This window comes from Mixophyes fleayi, chromosome 12, assembly GCF_038048845.1.
Source record: "Mixophyes fleayi isolate aMixFle1 chromosome 12, aMixFle1.hap1, whole genome shotgun sequence".
NCBI classification, from domain to species: Eukaryota; Metazoa; Chordata; class Amphibia; order Anura; family Limnodynastidae; genus Mixophyes; species Mixophyes fleayi.
This window is the reverse complement of record NC_134413.1, coordinates 21,613,295-21,639,612: the sequence shown is the minus strand read 5'-3', so window position 1 is coordinate 21,639,612 and position 26,318 is coordinate 21,613,295. Positions and strand designations below refer to the sequence as shown.

The 26,318-nt window shown below is 37.8% G+C and overlaps 1 protein-coding gene across 4 annotated transcripts in view; it reads left to right on the top strand.

Moving 5' to 3' along the window:
• SYT16 (synaptotagmin 16) overlaps nucleotides 1-26,318 on the top strand; it is an 84,180-nt gene that overhangs the window by 42,502 nt on the left and 15,360 nt on the right. The window contains exons 1-5 of one of the 4 annotated variants that reach the window (XM_075193016.1): nucleotides 5,803-5,888; nucleotides 12,666-13,225; nucleotides 19,757-19,969; nucleotides 21,629-21,861; nucleotides 25,059-25,496. In XM_075193016.1, the coding sequence (XP_075049117.1) occupies nucleotides 12,736-13,225; nucleotides 19,757-19,969; nucleotides 21,629-21,861; nucleotides 25,059-25,496 (1,374 nt within the window). In that variant the 5' untranslated portion in view covers nucleotides 5,803-5,888; nucleotides 12,666-12,735. Of the gene's footprint in view, nucleotides 1-5,708; nucleotides 5,889-12,665; nucleotides 13,226-19,756; nucleotides 19,970-21,628; nucleotides 21,862-25,058; nucleotides 25,497-26,318 lie in introns of those variants that run through there. The other 3 variants (XM_075193018.1, XM_075193017.1, XM_075193019.1) reach the window with 3 other exon arrangements.

Genomic DNA, 26,318 nt, shown 5'->3' with positions numbered 1-26,318 from the left:
TTAAAGCTGCAGGAAAAGATAATGTAGGACAATTGTAAGTTGCTCTACTTTTTACCTCAAGCACATTTGGAGTGATTCATGACTTTATACATTATCAGGTCAATGGAAGCTGTTGTGTCAAAGAAATCACATTCATTTAAAGATTTGTTTAAGCTCTTTGTACAATAAATAGGTCTCCCAAAGTGCTTCATGTGAAGACACAAGGGGTATATTTACTAAACTGCGGGTTTGAAAAAGTGGAGTTGTTGTCTATAGCAACCAATCAGATTCTAGCTTTCATTTATTTAGTGCATTATACAAAATGACAGCTAGAATCTGATTGGTTGCTATAGGCAACATCTCCACTTTTTCAAACCCGCAGTTTAGTAAATAAACCCCTTTGACGTTACCTGGTGGGGTGTTTCTTATTGCCATCAGAGCAAGGGGTAAGGCTTATGTCCAATTAAGATCAGTTTCTGCATATATTTTAACAATCTTATTTTTTTAACACACACCATTGATTCTTTCAACTTGACCTGATCATTGTGGATGGTATGGAGAATGCAATTGTTGAGTAATCCACAATGCTTCACAAACCTCTACCATTACCATGTCCCTTTATCTGTAAATATTATGTGAGGTACCAAAAATGTACTGACAGCTTCCTTCAACAGTTTGTTAACAACTGGGGAAGCATCTTCTTTTACACAAGGGTATGCCTCTACTCGTCCAGAGAATAAATCGACACATTCCACTACATACTCAAACATTTCAGCATTTGTATTAAATTAATTTGTAAATGTTAAACTTTAGTCAGTTACTATTGTGCTGTTGAGGACTGGCAGAACTATCATCCTTCTTTAGTTCACATGGGACATGCCGTGGGAGCAAGATATGGGATCAATACAGGTGGGCTTACTATTCTGCCCTAAGGGCTGTTTCATATCCTACCATCTTTTGGTGCACAGTCAGCGAGGATCCAGAAATCTTTAATGGTATATTCAGTTGGGTTTTGCAAAAGAGCCAGACTAAGGAAGTCATGGATAGATGACTTAATGGTGGCGGTAGCAAGAGTACTTAAAGGCTGAAAGGTAGCCACCCTACTAGTATCACCTGCCGTGTGATTTACAATACTCACTGTGCACTTTGCATGCGTATATGCCTGGCATTTAATGAATGCTTATGATTCTGAAAGTTGTAAAGCACTGAGAAGGCCACATACCTATTGAGAGTTATAGATTCCTGTCCCAGCAGAATTTTTTTTAAATAATATAAATTCCATAGTCATGTACTACTCCAAAAACATACCTGGAATCATTGTAGATGTTAAGACTGACACATTAGCTCATGTGGTATAATTACTGCATAGCCAGATTTTTCCAAATATTTCCTGTTTCATCATGAAAGCAATACCGATCAACCTAAAATTCCAATTCCTCCTTGTGTAGAGGGATGCCATCGAGATAAGGCCTAAGTGTGGTTGTGTGTTCAACATACATAATACTGTCATGTGTGGCATGTGGTTCCCCATCAGTGGGAAGCAGCTGGGTTAAGAATTGTGCCCCTCTTGCTTGTAATGTTAGAGAGACTGAGTTGAAGCAATTCATATTTGGTTACCATGGCATGGTGAAAATATTGTGTTTTTCTTTGAACTTATAGGGCAGACACAAAATGTGGACCTTGTACTGTAAGTGTATTGCCCAATATAAGGTCAGCACCAGTTGGCAGGCACACAGGTAAGCACTAGCAAATGTGTGCTGTTTCAGGCTATAGTATGTGAGTGGTTTAAATCTGTCACCATATGTTTGTGTAAGAACAGTGAAGGTAAAACCCTGTTTGGCATGACAGAAAAAAGGTAAGAACCCCAATGCAGGTGCAGTTATGAGAGCACCCTTGAGCTGGCTAAATGCAGCTAGTCTTTCCTGTGTGGTCTGAAAGAATTACATAGTTCGATATCCAATAGCCTGTCATTCTTAGACATGAATGGAGCTTAGCTTTACTTAACGTCAAAGGTGCATGTGCCTTAGTACTCGTCGTGTCTGTAATTAATCTCTCACTTTGTGAGATTGTATGCCCTTGCGCCACAGTTAAAGTCTGTCTTACCTTATGCCCTTTATGTGCTAAGTGCCTTAGCAGAGAAATCGCGTCCTTCAGACACATGGCTTTGTCAGATGAGCAAGGTATCTTTGACATATAATGGATGACCGAACATTAGATGGTAAGTCATCTAGGCCACTTTTGAATGCCTGATTATATACTAGGACTTTTATAATACCCTTGGGGGGAGTCATCCCTATGTACTGTCTACCATCATATGTAATAGCAAAGAGATATTTTCAGTATGTATAGAAACAGAAAAGAATGCAAAGCAAATATCAACTACAGAGAAGTGGATAGCCTCAGATAGAATGGAAGAGTGGATTGTGGCAGAATTGGGAACAATAGGAAAGGAAGGTATAAATTTTCTTTTACATCTCGGAGGTTGTGCAGAAAGCACCATGTGTTTTACCAGTTCTCTTTACAGGCTGTGTAGATGTATTAGCTGGACTGCATGTGCGGATAATAGTTCCTTATTGCTAGAGCTCTTGGACAATTCACTGCAGAGCGTCTGGCTTCATAGTGCACTTTGGTAGCTTAGACGTGGTCTTACCTGAGTCCAAGGTGATTTTTGACGTGATCCATTTATCCCCAAAAATGTTGGCATTTCTGATAAAAGCTGCATATCACGGTGGCTCAGTGGTTAGCACTTCTGCCTCACATCACTGGGGTCATGAGTTCAATTCCCGACCATGGCCTTATCTGTGTGGAGTTTGTATGTTCTCCCCATGTTTGCGTGGGTTTCCTCCGCGTTCTCCGATTTCCTCCCACACTCCAAAAACATACTGGTAGGTTAATTGGCTGCTATTAAATTGCCCTTAGTCTCTCTCGGTCTGTGTGTGTGTTAGGGGATTTAGATTGTAAGCTCCAATGGGGCAGGGACTGATGTGAATGAGTTCTCTGTACAGCGCTGCGGAATTAGTGGCGCTATATAAATAAATAGATGATGATGATGATATCTTTGAGAGTGAGGATGAAAAGTGAATGAGGAATAACTTCTGTAAAGTTTTTGCCTCCCAAGATACACTGATAGCCGTGCAGGATCTCTTATAACAGATTGTTTTTGCCCCTGTGACAATAAGATGATGAACGATTTGTGAACCTACCTTACATTTGATAATGGGCTAATGGCTCTCAGGTGTTATTTCAGTTAAGGGGAAAAATGAAAGTCGTTTGCTCTTTCTTAACACCTGCCTATATCATGTCTAGCAGTTTTGAGGGAGCAAAACAGTATTGAACTTATGTGCAAAACAGAAAACTAATTTGCACCCTTTGCATTGTAACATGGTTTTGTCCAGGAGACTGAAGTTTCTTAAGTTAAGATCCTTAATGAATCAGGCCCTTTATCTTTAATTCATATTCCTCCATTGACAGTAAGATGATTCGCAATGCATTTTGTTAAAGTTGCTTCAAGACAACATTTCGGAGGAGATTTTAACGGGCATGTGTCAAGTCAAATTGAAAACATCTACTTTGGCTTCCTCGCCTCTCGATCATATCCACTACCATAGAATTTGGTAAATAGCCAGAACTACTTTTAGGGTTTCTTCTACATTATTGTAATAATGTTGTTGCGTTCTGCAAAAATGTAACACTCAGTCACAACCGGAAACAAATGGCTAGAAATCTTATGCTTTCTATACAATGCAGTAATCTGTTTTACCAACTACTGTATTGTGCATAGTATCGTGAGAAGTACAGGAATAGAATGAACGTTAGTGCGTGCATATACTGTGTACTTAAAGGGATTCACCACTTATTCTCTATTGAGCTGTGTGTTAATGTAAAGACTTGGGTATAGGTTACTGCTGATGACTCATGTTAAGGAATGCATGGGTGTTCTATGCATATTTATTTATAGTGTTCCTAATAATTATTATACTTTAGAATTCATAACATTTATTTTCATATTTTTATCATTAAGGATCATTTATGAAGGTACAGAGAACTGCCATGCGACAGCACAAATGAAGTATTGTGATCATTATCAACATAATTTATTTATGTAGTGCCACAAATTCCGCAGCGCTATACAGAAAACTGGCTCACATCAGTCCCTGCCCCAATAGAGCTTACAGTCTAAATTCCCAAACATACACACACACACAAACTAGGGTCAATTTGATGGTAGCCAATTAACCTACCAGTATATTTTTGGATGGTGGGAGACCACCAGAGCACCTGGAGGAAAACCCAAGCAAACACAGGGAGAAAATACAAACTCCACACAGATAAGGCCATGGTCAGGAATCGAACTCTTGACCCCAGTGCTGTGAGGCAGAAGTGCTAACCACTAGGCCACCATGCTTAGTGGTTAGCATGTGCTATCATGTGCTTTACTGTTTTTAAGTGAAACATATGGAGTTTGCATATTGAAGATCATTGACAACGAACAGACTTCTATCTCATATTATATATCTATAACATTACAATAGAAAGACTACAAAGAAACGAGGAATAATTTTCTGTTTTTCAGTTACATAATATAGTGAAAGAATTTAAATATTGTTTCTATACATGAACATTAGAATTATGAACTTTTCCTGGGCTACATTGTTGAGGATTTACTGTTGATTATTACATTCCTGTATTCTTATAATTTTAGAGATGTAGGGCCTGACATGTTATATATTTATTGATTATATGAGAATATACAGTTTGATTTAATTGTTTTTTAAGCCTGTTATTATATGATATGGTTGAGTTGATGGATTTTAGGGGTATACTTACTAAACTGCAGCTTTTGGAGTCAATCAGATTCTAGTTATCATATATTTAGTACATGATACAAAATGACAGCTAGAGTCTAATTGGTTGCTGTAGGCAACATCTCCACTTTTCAAGCCCGCAGTAAATATACCCCTTAGTGTTAATCGATTGGATGTTTGTCATACAGACTGTAATTCTTTATCAGTAGATTGTTGATCATTTGCTTTACTCCGATGCTATTTTCCTTTCTTCACCAAATTTTTCATCTTTATTGGTCACTTTACAGTGAAAATGACATAGTTACAGATTGGATTTTACATTAAGAGTTTAATTCCTTTACACACACATCACATCATTAGCACCAGGCTAATTGAATAACTTATTTGGGTTTTTTTTCATTAGGGATCATATAATGATCATATAATGGATCATTATCTACAGGCAGCTCCTTTACACTCATTTACCTGTACTTTAGTGCTATATTGCCTTTCCATGTTTGCACCTACTGGGGTCTACCCCGGTTACTGGGCCGTGCAGAGTATTTAACTTCCTGCAAGAAGACTGGTGGTTTTATATGTTATTGGAAATGTTGGCAAACCAGAACTCATCCTTTACTTTAAGTTGGGTGCCTTTAACACCTTCCTTCATTTATGGCCATTATAACATTCATCCATGTGTTCTTAGCCCTTGGATATGGCATAGATTTGCAACCCTGAGACATATCCAAAGTCAATTAAAATAAGCAACCGTTCCTGAGTCTTTTTGGAAACACAGAAGGAATACACCTGTACAAGTCGATACATTGAAGTTGGGTGGAGGTTCCCCAATCCCGGTTTTAGCCTCTGTTACAGAAATGCATTAATAGGCCAACTTGCTATATTGTTTTTCTACCGGTAAATAAATCTACTGTTTCTCTTCTTTAGTAACCCCAGAGGCCATTGGATTTCTGTCTGCAGTGGGTGTATTCATTGTACTCCTGGCAATCCTTTTTCTCCTTATAAACAAGAAACTGTGTTTTGAAAAACTTGGTGACTTTCCATGCTGGGACAAACGTGGCAAAAGAAAGAGCCCAAAAGAAAAACCTGGGGTTCTGCAAGCTCTTGGTAAGTGTTATAATCACCGCGTCTCAGAAGCGGTTAATGTTGCACATTTTAGTGGATTATAAAAAAAAAAAGCAAATAAGATATAGAGATACCACAAAATCAAATTAAACGATCCTTGCTAATATAACTCCTTGTGCAGGTACAATGCAATTATATATTTAAATGAGGACAGCCTTACAATTATCTTTTAATACGTTACTTGTTGCATACCCAGTTTTTCATTGCATCAGTATATTGTCATAATGTAAACTCTAAAACATCTCACTGTATGTTTTCTGATAAATGTAATACTTATTTTCTTAAATGTTATGTAAGTTTGTGAGACTGTCCGTTTGTGCTTTGTGTCACGCCTGTGCATACAGTTATCAGGGTATTACTGCATTATCAAGTAATGAGGCTATTTACAGGGGCGCACGCAGGGGGGTTTCTGGGTCTCCAGAAACCCCTCCCCTCCGATAAAGAAGTGCCCTACATAGCGGCACTGTACTGTACAGCAGCAGCGGCGCTGTCAAAGAAGTGTCCGTGGTGGTGCTGTATTGTATACAGCACTGCCGCGGACGCTTCTTTGACAGCGCCGCGGCTGCTGTACAGTACAGTGCAGCCGAAACAGAGCTGCTGCACATACGCTGGCACATGCGCAGCGAACTCTGTTTTTCTTCTTTTTTTTTTTTTTTTTTTAGAGGATCGCAGCAGATATCTCTGATATCAGCTGTGGTCCCAGTCTTATCGATAGCAAATCCAGGCCCTATAGGGGTCTATAAGGGCTGCGATTTTGCCCTTTTTATTAAGCTCTGGAATTCAGAGCTTGACTTGAGAGCTAACGCCTTCTGAATATGGAATTAGCCGTTCTGTTCCGTGGGGAGAGCGTCGCAGGAGAGAGATCTTTGGTTTCCTCCCTGGTAGGCTTCGTGCTCCCACTCATCGCAAATTGTCTTAGGCCATCACGATTGCGATCACTTTACTATGGATTATTCTCCTATCGGAGATACTGTCAATCTTAATAAATTGTGTTAATAAATGATGATTAGCATGAGCAACATTATATGTGTCATAAATCAACCCCTATATGTTGTGTAAAATGAAATGTGATTGAACATTTCATTCCCACGCTTATCTTAAACCTGAGCCTTCAGAAACTTGTGTCACGTGTACATCCTGGAACTAAAGCAATTAATTCATCTGACGTTTGCTAGATCTGATCCCAGCTCTTCTCCTGGGCACAGTGTTTACTGTTTTGACAAACCTGGACACTGCATTCACGTCCTAACTAATGCGGTGCAGAAGCAGTGATTAGAAGACCTTACAGGGCTTTATATTTACTTACTGGGATTTAAGACCTTTGAAGACTAAGGGATAAAAATTGTGCTTAGAAGGACATTTCAGAAGTTAAAGGGATGAGTCTTAGTACTGAATGTATCAGAGATATGTTTCAAAGACAGACAATTGGCCATTATTTCCATCCCTAATCCTAAATTCAGTTATCTTAAAGAATTTGTGTACGATCTGAAGCCATTATGGGTGGCTGATGTAAATGAAGGAAGCACATGTATCCCAGTGTAGATAGAGGGATTTACTAGTGAGTTGAATTAGTGTAAATGTGTATAGCTCAATATGTCTCAATTATTGTTACTTTGATTGTTCTGGTACAAGTTATATCAGTAATAGCAAAAATACAAAAACATCACACACTGTAAAAAACAAGTATTTCAGCTTCACCTTTTCCAGTACTAGAAGCTTCATAAAACTTGATACCACTTTTAGTGATCCATCCTTCCCCCCAAGCAGCAATACTGTAGGGAGCCTGCAGTTTGCAAGTACTTGCTCCACCATATCTTCTGCCTGCATTGACAACAGCGGAAAGCAGAAAAGTAATTAGCGCCTTGTTATACTCTACCACACCGTATGATTGCACAGGCTGTTGCTCTTTCCAGATAGTGCCTGTAATTTTTGTCTGTGTTAAACTCTAGCAAAATGCACATCATGTATTCTTTACTAGTGTTTGGAGGTCATAGGCATTTGGAAAGAACAAATTGCATTCCAAATGGAACTCTAGTAACATAGGTAGCGTGACATTGGAAACAATGGATTATAGTGTCAGACCATGTTACTTGAATTTGACTAGTGTTAGTAAACCTAGCAAAATGCGTGTAAAAAACACCAGTGGATATGAAGGATTAGAAGCCATGCTGAGGTAGAGGACCTGTTACAGCAGGCCTGGGTAACCTGTGGCTCTCCAGGTGTTGTGAAACTACAAGCCCTAGCATGCTTTGCCAGCAGATATGCAGCCAATAGCTGGCAAGGCATGCTGGGACTTGTAGTTTCACAACACCTGGAGAGCCACAGGTTAGCCAGGCCTGTGCTACAGCATTGGTGGGGGTGGGTTTTCCATACTGCGGACCCCCACAGTACTACTAATTGAGAGGTGTTGATATAATTTACTACTTTTGGATGGACATAAACTTTAAACACTATATTTTGGTTATTTTTTTTAACTGTTTTTGGTTTGTAAATCTCGCTGTGTCTCCTGCACCCCACTTCAACCTGTTTTGGTCAGGTGGGAGGTTGGCTATGTCTTCATTGACCCCAATTATGTGGTTGTGCTTCTTTTTGCATACGCTATTCTACTAACTCATTCTGTTGTTACCATCTATAGGCATTTGAGACAATCCCCTATTTCTAGTTAAGTTGGTAAAGTGCCACTGAGGCCCATGTACAGTTGAGGCAGCCATTTTGGGAGCTGAACCAATGTTCATGCGAATGCAGCCTATCCGTGTGTTAGCGGTATGAATATTAGGCAGGATGTGCCTCTGTGATGTTCCTGGTAAATTTATAGGCTGCATTGTCTTACATATTGGTTCAGTCACAAAATGGCTGCCACGAAAGGCCCCAGTGATTCCCCTGTATGCTCCTGAATATTGGTTCAGTCACAAAATGGCTGCCATGACAGGCCCCAGTGATTCCCCTGTATGCTCCTGAATATTGGTTAAGCCCACAAAATGGATGTCCTTAGCCCACTGTGTGTAGTGCTCTTTATATGACAGATTTCTCTTCTAAAAGCAGCATTTTTTTATGGTTAGTAGGATGTTAAACAATAAACAAGTTTTACCAGAAATAAACACTCCTCTATTCATCTTAAGCTTCACTTTCCAACTAGATATGTGTCATGTCAAGTACTATATTTACCCAGCATTATATAATAACGTTATAAAAGTTATAATCAATTGTCTCATTTGAATACTTCCTTGTGGATAAACATAATTAGATTAAATTTAAAAGGAACTAATATATTGAAGTGGAACTAAACCAAACAAGTAGATACGTGTTTGATATTATGTAGATTAAGGTGTTGTATAGTTTACCCAGAAAGCCTTTCAAGAGTTGTCCCTGGAAGCTGCCATATTCTTTGAAAGACCATCCCATAACTTCACTTACTTACTGGGAGCAATAAATAAACTGCCCTCGTAATAGCAATTAATGACTTTTGACCATTTTTGAAAAATGGTAAAGCAAAGCTAGTTGGCAAAAGCCAAGACTGTACAAATGGCGACGGAATAAAATCTACATTTTTAAGGTTTATGAAATTATTTTTATTTTAGTCCCTTTTTAGCATCTGGTATCTGTTCTTTGTCGAGTAATATTGCATAAATGTTTAGCTAACATAGCATAATTATCAAATGTGATCAAAGAATATAGCAAGATCTACTGTAGGTAAGAGAAGTGTACAAGACGGTCCATGCAAATTTGGTATATTAAATATTTATATTCTTGTATAATTAGTTATATCAAATAAAGGAATCTTCAAATCTTGTTTGTATATCTTCTTTACCATCTGTTCGTCTTTGCATGAGTCTTTTGTCGTGGTGTTAACTCTAAAAATCAACTTTAGCTTCAAGAGATTTCTTTTCTAACTGTCTGGTTTGTTTCCTTGAGATGTTGATGTTACTAACATGTTTGTCACTTGTATTTAGTTTGCTTCCAAATGCTGGGATTGTTGGTGTCTATATTCTGTCTTCCTGTTTTGACGTGTCCATTGCTTATGAGTATTTCCTCATAGCATACATTCATCAACAGGTAGCAAGTGTATTGTACTTTTTTTTTATTATATACGTCATTAAGTGTTAGATAAAAAAAATGCATAACAACATAAATTCATATATCCAAGGTCAAATTTAGGGTACAATAAAAAAAAAATTCTGCGGTAACTAATTTTGTGGAGCAACACATTTAATCCACTACTCCAACATTAAACCCTATAATTAATATCCCACATTCTAAATCTATTCCTACCTTTAACACTGTAACTAACATTATACCACATCCTAAGTGTGAATATTTTTGAACTTTTAACCTGAGGACAAACATTGGAGCACATCCTATATCTCAACCTGTCTTATCCTTTATCCCTAAATCTAGCATTAGCCCACATTCAAAATCTGAACCTACTTCAACCTTTAGCCCTAGTGGTAGCATTATTACATGCCCTAAATCTGAATCACCACATCCTTTATCCCTAAACCCCGCATTCTAAATCTGACCCTACTCAAGCCTTTAGCCCTAGAGCTAAAATTAGCCAACATCCTACATCTGAACTTACCACAATCTTTATCCCAAAACCGGTATTAGCCCAAATCTTAATCTACTCAATATTGTATCCATAGATAGATATTTTAGATTACATATGTTGCAAGTTATGTATCAATTCCCTTTAATGAACACCCCCCATTTTAACTCATGCCCCAAGAATGTTTTAATGTTTGTTCTGTTTATTAGCGGAATCTGAATTTCCCCTGTAACTGTGTATTCATCATAAAATATACTTGGATTGCAGCTTGCTATTTTTTACAATGTGAATCTATAGTACAATGTCAATGTCATCCTATAAATACATAATATTGTATTGAGACACATCACATGCAGCCAGTATTATTCCAGAAGTTATCTAGATTGTCTTCAGCCATATTACTCCAAATTCACTTAGGAGTGTAGCTTAGGCTGGGTACACACTACAGAATATTTCTCCCGATATAGTTAACAATTTTACCAACGACGGGAAAAAAAAGAAGTCTCGATCAGCCTGCTGATTCATGTTGTCACGAATGCCCAGCCTATCCCAGATACAGCAATGTGAACAGCTGGCCGTGACTGGTGTTACCTTTAGTCAATTAACAATGAATACACATTTTCTGCCACCACAAAGGACTTATTATGGTGTCCTTGCGATCACCAGAACCACTTATTAATGTTTTACACTTAAATTCCATACACCTGTAGCATGAGCCTCCCTGGGCGCCGTAAGGTCACAAAGAATCACGGAGAAATACGCTATGTATTAAATATGTTTAATCTGAAAAATATTTCCAAGGCTTATTTACAAAAAAGGTAATAAACAGACATACAATAGGTTTTACACAAAAGAGTTTCAGAAAATAAAATAGGAAATAAAGCCAAATAAATCCTTACTTACAAGTTCAGGATTTGGCGTGTGAGGAATACACATTGAGAAGAATGACACATTTCAGCCTTGACAGGCTCCCTCAAAGAAATAAACAATTTGATGTCTAAGAGCAGAAGATTTTAAACCCTTTTTTCCTCATAACTTTAGCCCCCCACCTTTTGGAGTTTAGCTGTCAATAAAGACAGTTTGATCTCCCAAATGTCACAGGGCTTCAAAGTGAGCTAGGGATGTATTTAGATGGAATGTTCACCAGACCTTGAGTTCTCACCTCTGCTCCTTCTTTGCTGGGCTAGATGGTTTACAACTTTGGGTTCAAACTCCCCCAAGACCCTTATCTGTCCCGGGCCTGGCTAGTTTCAAAAGATTACTAGTACTTGCATAAGTTCAAGCTCATGTCATCTAGCAAAGCACATGTTGAGATTATATTACAAGGTTACATACAATATACATTGTCATACATGAATTCAAAGGAAAATAGCAATCAGTCATTAGATATACTACAGACTCGCCACACATGTGTACACACGAAACACAAGATTCTCTAGATCTGTGCTCTTTCTCTGTCATAACCATCGGCTAAAAATATTGAGACTCTGCACACTCCAGAGAAATCTATGGACACTACTGGTTCTGAGTACGTACACATTGCAGGATTTGCCTGACTTTGTTCCATCGTTGAACGAGATTTTTAGTCTGGTTAAAAAATTAAATTAATACGGTTTGCTTAGGAACGATAATTGGCTGATATTCCTGTAGTGTGTACCCAGCCTTAGGAACTGGTTTCAGAGGTAATCATCTGGGTTAATATGAAATACCACTTCGTAATAACGCTGGCTACATCTGTAGGACACAGCTCACTATTTGTGTAGTTAAAAATAAATCATATATAATGTAAATCCATAGGCACCTGTAAATATCATGTTGGGTCAGGCTATGAAAAAATGTGTGTGTATATCCAGATGCTTGCAGATCTACTTATGAGCAACTCATAAATTAGACCTATTTTGTATTGTAAAAGATCAAAATTGTGTATGACAAAAAAAAGTTATTATATTTTACATATGAAGTACAGTTTGTTGTTGTGAATGGATTACAAGAACTAAGTAGAGAATTCATGCCATCTGTTGACATATCTTTGATTAGTTCAGCTATCGATGGCAAGAAAAGAAAAATAAAATTTACCAGGTTGCTCCATTCACTACGATAAACTGATAAAGTTGTACGTCATTAGTCTATGTAGCCAATTCAGATTTATTGTGATTCATTTGTCACTCATTATGAGGTAGAAAAGCAGTTTAATGTCAATGATGCTTATTCTATAGCTCACGGACTTAAAATTCTGGCGTACCAGCAAAATTGAAAACCTGTGTTCTCGATGATCAAATTCTGGTCATGGTGGTAGACATGGCTGGCCAGAATTTCTTACAGCCAGTTTCATCATGGATGTCTCGTATGTATGAAACCGTTTCTCTTTCTGGAGGATCAACATCCGGTTCTGTTACAAATTTAAATAAGACTGCGCCCAGAACGAACGGTGACCAAGGCTCGGAAATCACCAGTGAACACAGCCTGGACGAGTTTCCTGAAGAAGGACAGTTGAATAGAATCCCACCACTAATTGTACATGATTCTGATGCTGAGTCATGGACTTCTGAAGATGAAGAAACGCCACAGAGTCAAGTAAATTCACAATTCGTGGAACCTGGGGAGGACACGCCACGTTCTGTCAAATTTTCTAACTCTGCAATAAGAGTTCACCACGAGAACAGCTTAGAAACACTTTCTTCAATACCAGAGGATGACGAGTATGTTAATGATCAATTAAAAACTCTTTTGAGGGACAGTGAAACACCAACATTTAGCTCTCTAGGAACAATTAATGGTAAGACACTTTGAAGGTAAGATTACCGTTATTCTTGTTCTCCCCGAACTTTTATCTTCCTAACCTTCAACACCTTCTTTGTCTCTCCTGGAGTGTATAAAATTGATGTTCTAGCTAATGTAGTTACATCACAAAAAGCAATTTTTTTTCCAAATAATTATCTCTATCTCTAAAATGTTTATCTGCTGCAGATTCATAGCACATAATAACGCTTGGATGTACAGTACATAATTGTCTTGAAAATAAGTCTATTTTTATACATATTTTTAACTCTTTGACGTTCTACACAGAACTTCATCCAAATGTACTGGTCTGTATTTACAGACATTAGTTGTATTTAGGATTGACTTTTTTTGTATCACTATATTGAGTTACTTGGTGGCTTTTAAAATTAATCCGTTGCCAGAAGCAGACGTGACCACCATATATATATATATATATATATATATATATATATATATATATATATATATATATATTCCGCTTCTTCTCTGTTAACATCAAATCTGCTCCAGAGTGTGCATAGCCTAAACCTTATTATTTTCTCACATGTACGGAGACCTTGATTTCGGTAAGTATATGTAAACTGACTCTATAGGTCTTGTATTTAGGTTATTACTTTGGCCTGTTATTAGGTTCTGATTGTCTGCCAGTGTCGCCTACCCTGCCGCCCCCTTCCCCGCGATATTCTTGCTCTTTAGTCTCTGTTTAGTACACTGGCTGTCCCTTTGCCTACAATGTTGTAGCGCTTGCTCTGCCTAGTTTTTGTACCATCACTTGTTACTGCTTTTCCTGATTCCTTGTAGTTGTAGAATTAATGGAGGATTAATAGGCACAACATCACCTTACTATATTTTCAGAGGATTTAATGATTATAGGCCAGTGTTGGCTAACTGTGACAATCCCAGGTGTTGTGAAACTACAAGTCCCAGCATGCTTTGCCAATCTCTAACAGCTTATTGCTGCAAGGGTATTCCGGGAACTTGTAGTTTCGCAACACCTGGAGTGTCACAGGTTAGCCAACACTGTTATAGGCAGTCCCGGAAGAAGTCACAAGCTACCACTCTCAACCTAAAGAGTTAACCGTTGTCTACTTTATCTTGCTATTAAGCTAATCATGAATCCAGATTGAGCAACATAATTAGCGGTGATCTTATTTTAAAAATACGTATATTCTTCGTTGTTTTTTTTTTGCTAACAGCATTAAACCTTATTTCTGCAGATTAGTAGAACATTATGTCCAAATACCTTTATTCTTCAATGGACATTTTTTTTTTTTTTTAATTTACAATGGGAGCTTGTGAGATAAGTTGCCACAAAAGGAAAGTTATGCCAGATGCTTTTTGTTTCCATGGAAACGATTCTGGACACTTACTGCGGACGTGGTTGCCAATGGTGATGTAACGGAGAAAATAGATACACTTCATTTAGTCTACACTGAATTACACTGTACAACTTGAGCTCTCAAAAGCCATCTTTTCAGACCAGTGGGGTTTTTTTTTTCCAACTAATTGAGCTAAATGGAGGATTTTTTTTTCAGTCAAGACTTTTCAATTTGCAGACTTAAGCCTGGGAAAAAAAACTCCTCCATATTGATGTTAAAGAGAAACTACAGTTGAATTCAGTCCCTCATCTTTACCTGTTTATAAAGGAATCTATCTATCCAGTTGTGACTGGAACTTTGCCTTGTTAAAATTAATATTTCAACAAAGATTTTTTTATAATTCTTATATTGCAGATTACTGTGCTTGAAAACGCACAAAGCTCCGATTACATAAATTACTTTTTCACTCTGCATCATTTGCATGCTGACAGAACTGTTCAACGCTGTGACATTGGCTTACTGTAGAGCTGTCTATGAAGGTGATTAATTGATAATAAAAGCTCTGCACAGGCTAAAAAAAAAACCCAGCATCTGCCAAATATATGAAGACACATACACCTTATTTTTCAAGAGATGCAATTTATTTGCACTTGAAAATGTGTAAAGCTGGGTACACACTACAGAAATTTCAACCAACTTTTTATGCCGAGCGATTTTACAGGCGATCGATGGTCCGATCGCTCGGTCCATGGACTGCATACACACTAGCCTTGTTTAGGACGATAAAGGGAAGAGCCGATGTCCCTTTAGCGACTTTTTACAGCCATGTTGTCGTGAGCAATGACTGTAATTTCATACTCACTGTTGTGGATCGGTCGGAAGTTTATACACACTGCACAGCGGAAACGAGATTGGAACGAAAATTTCAAACGGTACGACCAACCAAATGAGGCGACAATCGTTCATTTGGGCAGACTTTCGACCATGGTGTCACTGCACACACTGACCCGACTTTTGAACGAGCGGTCGTATGTCGGCTGATTTAGCCGATTATTGGATGAAAACTGTGTAGTGTGTACCCAGCTTTACATTAAAATGTCTTTTTTTTTTTTTTTTTAGAATTCCAATTCCAATTGTGTCTCGATTCAACATGACAAATGGGAAGAGGTTCTATAGATGCCTAGATTCCTAAAACTCAGGGCCAGCAGAAGCAATGTGGATTCCCTAGGCAGCGCCCCCACCACTGCTTCTTAGCCCCAGTTTGGGTCTCCACCGGCCACCAAAGATTTCTTTATACCAGAAATCTTTGGTGGTTGGTGGAGACCTTCACATACAGTAATTCCAGGCAATCATAACCTACGTTGGCCATTGAAATCACAGAGTCTATGGCCAGCTTCAGTCAATCTGATGTTAGACAGCAAAATACTAAAGTGGAAAAGCATCAGTAAACATCTAATAAAGTCAAAACTAGGCAATGCCTTTACATATGTTGAGCATTCTGGAAACAATCATAAAAAAGAGTTTCTTGGCGTTATTAGTGAACTTATGTGAGTATACACAGAAGATCCAGTACACTTTGCTTCTTGTTGTTGATTGTTCCAACCAGCCAGTAACCAATTTCCTTATTTACTGTTAGGATAGACCGTGATTTATAAATTTCAACATTTAGATAACTATAATTTAAGGTTTTCTTTTGCAAATTGCAAAAGTCATTTTAAAAATACACAATCCAGAAGGTAGACCATTGCGTAGCTGTAGGGAATCTGTGAGTGGCACACATTGATCTCCTCTAAACTGAATCAGATAGTCGCTGATCTGACTACAGTTGTCTAATGCCTCAAATCCACTTTCTTGCATTTGCAAATTTTCAGTTTGCTCAGTGAGTCAGTAAGAATCTTCGTGGGAGAAGTTATCTCACCCTTGATTTTCGCTATGCTGCTGTCTACACCATCATAATTACTATCACTATTAATCCAGTATAATAGTATTTTCTCTATAAGCCCAATTAATGTGAAAGTGTTACCTTAAAATCACATATTTTCTAGACAAATTGATAATATGTAATGGACCTTTTTATAGTATTCTAGCAATTATGTTTTTCATATTATACACTGATATAGTATGCTTTTAGTAATCATTGCTACATTGTCCATAATTATATTTGTGTGTGTGTAATTTAATATAATGTATTTATTTTCCTATTGTCATTTATCCTTTATCAGACAAAGCTGGGCTGAGTTACACGGCTCTTTTAAAGCACCAATCCAGAGTTTTTTTTCTTCTTGAAATAGCAAGTGAAGCATCTTTTAAGCATGCATCTGATTTTTCATTTTCCTTAGCTGTTCTACTACAAATCATTATCTCCTTTTCAAAAACTCTCTGGTTGGCTAACAAAAATGGCTGCCCGACACAGTCAGTCTGGTACACGGTCACAAAGAAAAAGGTTGTCACAGTGCAGACAGTGTTTAGAGGGCGATCCAAAGCCTCTCTGCTCATTATATAATGCGTCATGTGACTGTGGTTAACATGGCAGTCCCCAAAAATGTTTTTTCATGGAATTGTTGCTTTAAATTTAAATAGCTAGACTTCTTGCCAGTAAACTGCTTTCTGATCCTACCTGTTGTTCTGCATTGAAGCAATCCCTCCGTTTAATTTCTCTTTTACACCATAATGGAATCAAGCATTTATTTCATAAATATAAACAAAATATCAAAAACATTTTACAATCATATGTGCAGTTAGAAAACAAATATTTTATAAACAGATCCTTAACATATCATAATGAACAGTAACCTAACAAACAATTAATTTTGGAACACAGCTATCATTCTAATATATAATCTGAGAAATTGTCTCAATGCTGAGACCTTCCCAAAATATTTTGCCAACCATCAAAATAATCCAAATCATCAAATGTCATCTATACAAGGTACAATGATATTGGGCGTTATAACTAGTATATTACACAATTGAGTTGATTGATCCAGGAAATTTTTCAGAATGTCATATATAGGGTCAGGAAGAAGATTTGGTTTTTTTTCCTACGTAAGTATAGATTGGTATCTGTCTTATTGGGTTTTGTTTTGCCCTCCTCATTTTTTGGAAGTAATCAAGTGCTAAATTCTTCATTTTCCTATTGCTGGCCCTAATGAAGATTCTCTCACCCCCAACCCAATCTCTCTGCTTTGCGAGCTGAGCTTTAGAAAATATATGGAGCAAGTTGGTCTTTTATTTCACTGCAAGGTTTTCTAAAGTGCCCAGTTTATTTTAAGTAAAGGTCATAAAACACCACTTCTGTTGCAGGCACTGTTTGTAAGTGTTTTTATGAATGTACCATTTCACGGGCTAAGAAGCATGGATGGCCTTCAAAGTCTTTTAATAAAACCGCACAGAATTTTGTCAAGTGGAGAAGGCTTGGAGGGAAATGCATCTAAACTGTATATTGCCGTATCCTGCCTCTAATTTTCAATGTATTTTTGTGTTCAATTGAACACGTACTTTGTGGGCTGGAGCAATAATCCCTAGAATGCAAGTTACCAATTTACTAGGAACTAGACGCACCATTGAGGCATGAGGCTTTGTGCTTTGTGCCTCGGTTTGGTCACGAACTCCTAGTGAATTGATGATTGGTGAATATTGATTCAGCTCACAAAATAGATGCCTCCGCAGGACCTTATTTACGCTGCACACATCAAGGTACGCGCCTACTCTGCAGCCTCAGGAGACGCTGCCGCAGCGAAAACTGAAGCTAGAAATGCCTCGGTGTGCAGAGAGGTGGAAAAATCTGTGTAGGTGTAAAGTGTAAATATCAAATGAATTATACACTGTTTCTGTTGTTATGGACTTATGTAACTAACATCATGTGACTATTAGGGCTTTATTTTATTCTATCCTAGTTGTGTTCCCTTTTCACAGTCGAATTGTGCATAATAAAAGATTTATTTAACAAAAGTGGAGAAAAAAACATGCACATTATTATTATTATTTTGCATAAATTTATGCAGACTGTTATTGTATATAACTCACTATGGAGACATTATTACATATCTCTGATGCTATTAGCAAAGCAAGATAAATAATCCTGCTATATTAGCTAGGTATCCATCATTAGTGAGCCATTTATAAGCAACCACTTTTTTTCTGTCTATTCCTATGTAATGAATAGCAAATTGAGCTGCTTTGGTTGCACTTCCCCAGGACTTGAATCCTAAATGCAATACATGGAAGGTTATAGGGGAGTTATATACGTGTGTGTAGTCTAATCTCAGTATCAACAGTGTTTTAATTCACAACATTCTATCTTGTTGCACATATACTTTTATATACATTTTTTTTAATATTTATCTTTTTGAGCAAATTGCAGGATTGTTTTAATGTTATAAATTAGAGGATCCTTAACAGAAGTAGGTGTTTTATAGTAAAATAAGAGATGAGGAGATAGATTTTTTTTTTTTGTATTTTTAGGATGGTTCAATTAATAGAAAGATACTTCACGAGCATTAGGTTATTGTTAGATACCATTTTTAGGATGTATTGCCTCACCAGATCTCCAAATATTGCAGAGCTAACCTATCCCACAAAAATTGGTCCTTTATAGGGATTATTAATCAACATTCCAACACCAAATTAAGGTTAAAATAAAAAAAAAAAGTTGATTTTATGAATTTTGCATCAATTTCAAAAGTTTATATTTTTCAGAAAAATGTATACTTTCAAGGGACGGTATACACCATACTACACAGGTTTGTATGTACCCACATGCTTAGTTTTATACAAGGGTTTCTGTGTGTACGTATTGTAATTTGCCCACACAGGAAATACATTGATATAATGATCATAGAATGGTCTAACTCAGGAGCCTGCAGCTGACAATGTCCAAGCCACCCACTAACGTGAACCTCAGATGTCTAGCAAAGCAGAGAATAATGTAAGACACACGGGGGTATATGTACTAAACTGCGGGTTTGAAAAACTGGAGATGTTGCCTATAGCAACCAATCAGATTCTAGCTGTCATTTTGTAGAATGTACTAAATAAATGATAACTAGAATCTGATTGGTTGCTATAGGCAAAATCTCCCCTTTTGCAAACCCGCAGTTTAGTGAATCTAGTCCTTGGTCCTGCAACGGCCGGATGCAGACTTCTGATCTAATTGGTTAATATTGGGGCAAAAGGAATGCCTAGACCATTTATTTTATCTTTCCTAGTGAACAGTTATGGGGAAGATGACGAGCTAACTACATCTTCAGACAGTGATGAAGAGGTGTATAAACAGTTTCAAATATCAGTGTCGCGTTCTCAAAGCTTTCGCTCCACGGTGTCTGAAAAGGCAACGCAGGTTGGCACTGAGAGCAAGCAAAAGTTCAGCAGCTTGCTGTCAAGCCACGAGGAGCTGAGCACAGAGGCTTCTGAGTGTGAAGGTATTGCTTTAAAAAATGTTTGGAATCTGCAACATTTTAACATTTTTTTGGAGCATGCAAAAAAAATAATTCATATATTTTGCAGTTTGCTTTTTTTGAGTTTGACTTACATTTGTATCTTCTTTTTCATCTCTTTATTTCCAAGTGTTTCCTTTAATTTGTAAGTTGTTCGTCGCTTATGTTTGCAAAACCAGCGCATGTATTTTCTGTCATGATGAATGTAATAATTTATTTTACTTTGTGATTTATTTTTTCATTCGCATGGATTTTCACTACATTTAAATGTTTGTGGGAGGATTAGTGGGACGTAGAGGGGTGGACATGGTTACTATTAGCCTTTATCTGATACATTTTATTGGGATCAGAGGCAGACGCGGCCGCCTGTAATATTCAGCCAATATTTCAACCACGGGGGGTGGTGGCCGGCCCGAACAGCCGTTAGACAGAGCGGCCCGGGGCCCGCCCCGGACTGCACCAATGGTAGTTCCGCCACTGATTGGGATGGCATGCAGACGTAAGGCAAGATCTAAAGTTGGAAGTAAAATTGTGACTTGTTTACATGCAAAAATGCATCAGTAGACTTGTGTGTCTATGGCCCTATTCTGAGTTGCACGTATCTTAATATACGTGCAACTTAAAATCCAGTATATAGTATATATACGTCCATCACAAAAATACAGCTGTCATCATCATCATTGAGAGTTACACCAAACTTATCAGATGTGGCATCCAAAAAGGTGTATCTTAAGGACATAAGTGTTAGTCAGAATTGAACCCTGTCCTTACTGTACTGAACGTATACATGAATGCCCCTGACCTGTCTCTTCAAGTGCGAGAGGCTGCAAGTGTAAGATACGCTCAACTCAAAATACCTCCTTAAGTTGTGCCCATTCACAGTGTGACAAGCTTTACAGAAGCCGAGTATTTGTATTTACATCTCCCTCTAAACCACGGCCTTAACGTTATGTAGAGTCCATAGCACCAAGCGTTTAGAAGAGGAGTTTTGTGCTTTAAACTGACCATTAAAAATTGTGCATTTCAAAAACATTTCTATGCCTCTATTACAACAATGTGATGGGCTTTTAAAAGGTGCATTACACAAATGTTATTCCATTTGTAGGAGACATGTGTCACTAATTCCTAATGAATTGATAGGCTGCATTTTAATGAATGTTGCTTTACTCCACAAAATAAACTACCTCCACTTTTGTGGCCTTTAATATGTAAATTTGTAGTCCTTTCCTTATACTGAATTCTAAACAATGATATAACTACTTGGTAGCGATGTTTCACTCCACTCCCATAGAAAGATCTTAATTTTCCTCTCACCCATGGAGCTAGCAATTTGTTCCTCTATTGCATGCTCCAAGCAATGCGAGTAAAGGTCCTTTCACCATGACAAAACTATGTGGTTATATTTAATATTGGAGGTAGTGAGTTTGTAAATAAAATGATGGAAGTTAAGAGGACAGATGGGCACACGTTAGTTTTGAGAACAGCAATAATTTAATGTTTACACATTGTCAATCTCCTATCACCAGATAGCATATTGATAGATAACTTTGTTCAGGGGAAAAATAGCACTAGCATTGATCTTTAGACCTGTGTGATGAAATCATGTCTGACAAGGTCATAATCCTGTTCATTTCATCCGCTTAGATTTGGATATTCTTAGTTACCAGTCGTATAATGAACATGACCACGTGTCTGTCCATTCGGCTCCTGCGTCGGTGGCTGGTGAGCTTCAAGGAGCTTCCAGACAAGAAGCCGGCTCCATCTGCAGTAATAGTCGTCAAGTCACAGAGGGAAGTCAAGAGATGGAGACAGCTTTCAGCAACAATGGTTTTGAAGGACACGATGCTACAGACAGCTCGTCAGGATGGAGTCCAGAGGTAAGACATTGGTCTGCGCTCCATTCTTTATCAGTCGATTATACATGGCTGAAGCAAATAGGTGGATTCCTTAGATTAATTGTAATACTGAAGGCACTGCATCTTCTATTTTGTTTATCTGTGCAACATACAATGAAATACTTACCCTAGATATATTTTATACTCCAATTAAGTAAATGAGTAGCTCTGCCAACAGACATAGTAGCATCCTTATAGAGGCTAAAGCCAAACAAAATAATATGATTACTTATCTTTATATTTACCTTAGATTTAATAATGACTGATTGATTTAAAAAACTCTAAGGGTATATTTACTAAACTGCCGGTTTGCAATAGTGTGAATGTTGCCTATAGCAACCAATCAAATTCTAGCTATCATTTATTTAGTGCATTCTACAAAATGACAGCTAGAATCTGATTGGTTCCTAAAGGCAACAGCTTCACTTTTTCAAACCCGCACTTTATGAACACAACACGTAGGGTTATATTTACTAAACATTTAATAAATAACCTGTATTGATGATGAACAACTATTCACGTTACTTTTAGCCTGCATTTCGTGCGGTGCGTTCAATAACAAACATGGGATATAGCCATTTAAATTTATAGCACATACTATAACCAGTAAGGCAGGGACTATAGATTTAAAAATACTCCCAATCAAATGAGATTAGGCTGTCAACGAAATCTGAATAAAAACTAGGTTAATGACTAGAAAACAATGTACATTTTTAAGCTGAACAATTGAATGTATATATCTTTCTAACAGCTTTTGTACTAATTGGTAATTAATGTTATTAATAATAATATTTATTAACCTATAAATACATTTTTGGCCAACCCTTTAAACAAGGCTTAGAGTAGCCCTTGGCCTTTTGCCCCCATTGAAAACTTTTGTTCCTACGCCCCTGGACAACACCGCTGTCTGCTAGGACCGTTCAAGCCAAATTGGGGGAACCCTGGACTCCAGTAGCTTTCTATAACATTCCGTGATGAACACAACCAAAAGTACATATCCAGTTCTTTCTATTAAAGTTTTCCAGACCCACTGTTAACAGAAACAAAAGCCATTTAGTTTTCATTTAAGAAGAACAACAATAAAATACATTATATATGGTTTCATTTACCCAATGATAATGTCTATATTTGCTTATTCCATAGCTTCTCTGTATAATTTTCACTCTATTACAGCTAATTAATTATGAATAGCACACAAATGAAAAAGGCAGATACATATTCTTGGAAAAAGATGATCTCTTAAGCTAAACTTCCTTTCCAGAACATGAACCATCGTACCATCTCTATTTACTGAGCAATCTGCCCTCAGATCATGCTAACACATAATCCTATTTAGTCTACTTTTAGTAAAGTTAACCGTTATCCATGGAAACCATTACATCATTAATCTGGTGCCCAATTAAAACAAAGTACTTTTAAACTCTCTGCTGTACAGTGAGGTGATCTGTTATCTATAAATTATTTTCCATCAAGACTTGTGAGTTCTGCTCTGCATTTTACTTAGATTTTTTTTTTCCTGTCTGCTGCATTAAAAAAAAACAAAAAAAAGTCTTCCCCTATAATTTATAACATTGAGTGCCAAATTGTGTGATTATCCCCTTTACATTTTGGATAGTATTAATATTATCAGGCGCTTCTATATTTCCATGTTGTAATTATTTAAGGAAGATTGCCAAGTGGTTTGTAGACATGGAAAAGATGCAAGTTTTTAAAGATAATTGTACATTACAAATTTACGTCTGTATGAAATGCAGATAGAGGAGGGAGGATGTGTGGTTTCAGAGTTCAAAAATGTAAATTAAAATTTTTCTTGATACATTCTAGTTTAGGAAGAGCTATAGGACTATTTTGGTAAAAATATTGGCCCCTACCTATTGTTTTCCATAAGCAGTAGACTGCTACGGAGCATCGTACTGGGTGCCGGAGTTTAGCTAGAGAATTGATTGACGGTATTTGTTCCCAGTTTTGCCCACACAAATGAATGGTCACATTGGACTGTTCCAGACACCTGAAAATGATCTAACTGATTTCTATAGGATTTCTATGATGCTAATTTGGGGAAGACACATGCGATGACAACATGCCAATTAAAAGCTGCACTAGCACCTATTAAAAAGTGGTAGTGTAGGGATTCGCTAATTGCCCGAGCCCAGGGACTGCAACATGCAGACGCTTTTCTCAAGGTAATACAAAAATAGTGAAGTGAAAATAATCTACGTATAAATAGTTTCTTTTTCCATTGATACTTGTTGCACTCAGCTGTTTGTGTCTCTGGCACATTCGAGCATTTCAGGATTTGGACCCTTTCAGTAGAAGACACATCAGATCAACTGCCCCTTATCTCTCCAACCTCCTCTCCATCCACACTCCCACCCTGCATTGAGCCAATGACCATTGTCTCTCCTCCACCTCGATCACCTCATTCCATTTCAGAATCCAAGAATTCTCCCAGGCCTCCCCTCTTCACTGGAAAGACCTCTCACGCTCCAACGACTGACCTTGTGCTCCTGCAAACGGGCACTTAAACCTCACCTCTTCCCCAAAGCCTACCAGCCTTCCACTTAATCCTCGCTCCATGCTCATTCATTCGTTTCCGTCCCTTACACTCTCCTCCTGCACTTGATCCCCTCTTCTGACTCCCTCTGTATCTGCTGTTTGTTTGCCTTCCCTTTAGGATGTAAGCTCCTATGAGCAGGGCCCTCTTCCTTCCTGTCTCCACACCATTTCTTCTGCTCCACACTCTCTATAATTGCTATGCCTGGAGCTTCTGGGGTCTTGGTTTACTCAGCTTTAGTTCTGTACTGTTGTAGCCTCTATAGTCATATGTTTGTATTGTGTACTGCAATGCGGAAACCTTGTGGCTCCTTATAAATAAATGATTATTATCATTTATTTGTTAGGCGCCACAAGGTATCCACAGCGTCGCACACAGTACTAACAGTAGACTATACAGGGTATAACAGTACAGAACAATGAACAAAAAGTACCAATACTTCAGAAACTCCGGCCAGTCATATGCAGTAAAGACGGAGCGGAAGAACAGGTATGGAGACAGGAGGAGAGAGGGCCCTGCTCATACGAGCTTACATCCTAAGGGAGGGTAAACAGACCAGGCACAAGAGGAGCCAGTTGAGGCAAGAGGATTAGTTTGTTACCTGTGTTATGTGCTTTTTCTGCAGGAACAAATGGATGGCAACCTTGCACCTCCCACCGCCCATGTGCCAATTTCCAAATGTGGTGACCTGGATGTGGTGTTTAATTACAAAGCCTCAAGCCAAAAGCTGTCCGTAACCATTGTAGAGGCCAAAGATATCCCAGATAAGGATCGCAGTGGAGTCAACACTTGGCAGGTCCATGTCGTGTTACTGCCAAACAAGAAGCAAAGAGGGAAGACGGCTATGCAGAAAGGAGCCCAGCCTGTGTTCAATGAGACCTTTACATTCAACAAGCTGGAGCCGGAGGACATGGCCAACAACGCCCTTCGGTTCCGTTTGTACGCTGTGCGCAAAGTGATACGCGAAAAGATGATGGGTGAAAAGCTGTTCTCTCTAAGAAATATTAAACCAGATGCGGAGATTAAAAAAACTTTGGTTTTAGAACCAAGAAGCAACTTAAGTGTAAGTATATGTGTCAGTTGTAATGTATTGTTTTATAGAAATTTTCACATAATGATTAGCACCCTAATTAAATCCATTGGCCTAATAATTCTGTTGTCGTATCAATTGCGCATTTATTTTATTGTCAAGCATTCATCATCATCATCATTTATTTATATAGCGCCACTAATTCCGCAGCGCTGTACAGAGAACTCCTTCACATCAGTCCCTGCCCCATTGGAGCTTACAGTCTAAATTCCCTAATATAGACACACACAGACAAAAACTAGGGTCATTTTTGATAGCAGCCAATTAACCTACCAGTATGTTTTTGGAGTGTGGGAGGAAACCGGAGCACCCGGAGGAAACCCACGCAAACACAGGGAGAACACACAGATAAGGCCATGGTCAGGAATCGAACTCATGACCCCAGTGCTGTGAGGCAGAAGTGCTAACAACTAGGCCACTGTGCTGAACAAGAAACGTTTAACTATTGCTGATTTTATGAACAAAGAAAGAAGAACCTCTGGATTTGCGCAAATATAAATAAAACATATGCATCTCTCAGGCAATAAAAAGTACATAAAGTCCTTAATATACTACCATGATTCATCTAGTAAAAATAATAAGAGATAAACATGTAAGTAAAAGAGAGAATTGCCAAAACTACTCCCTCAATAAACTCTCTATCTATCTATATATATATATATATATATATATATATATATATATATATATATATATATATATATATATATATATATATATATATATATATATATATATATATATGAATTGTACTCAGTGTGAGGATGCATAAAAGCACTGTTCCAGTGGATTTAA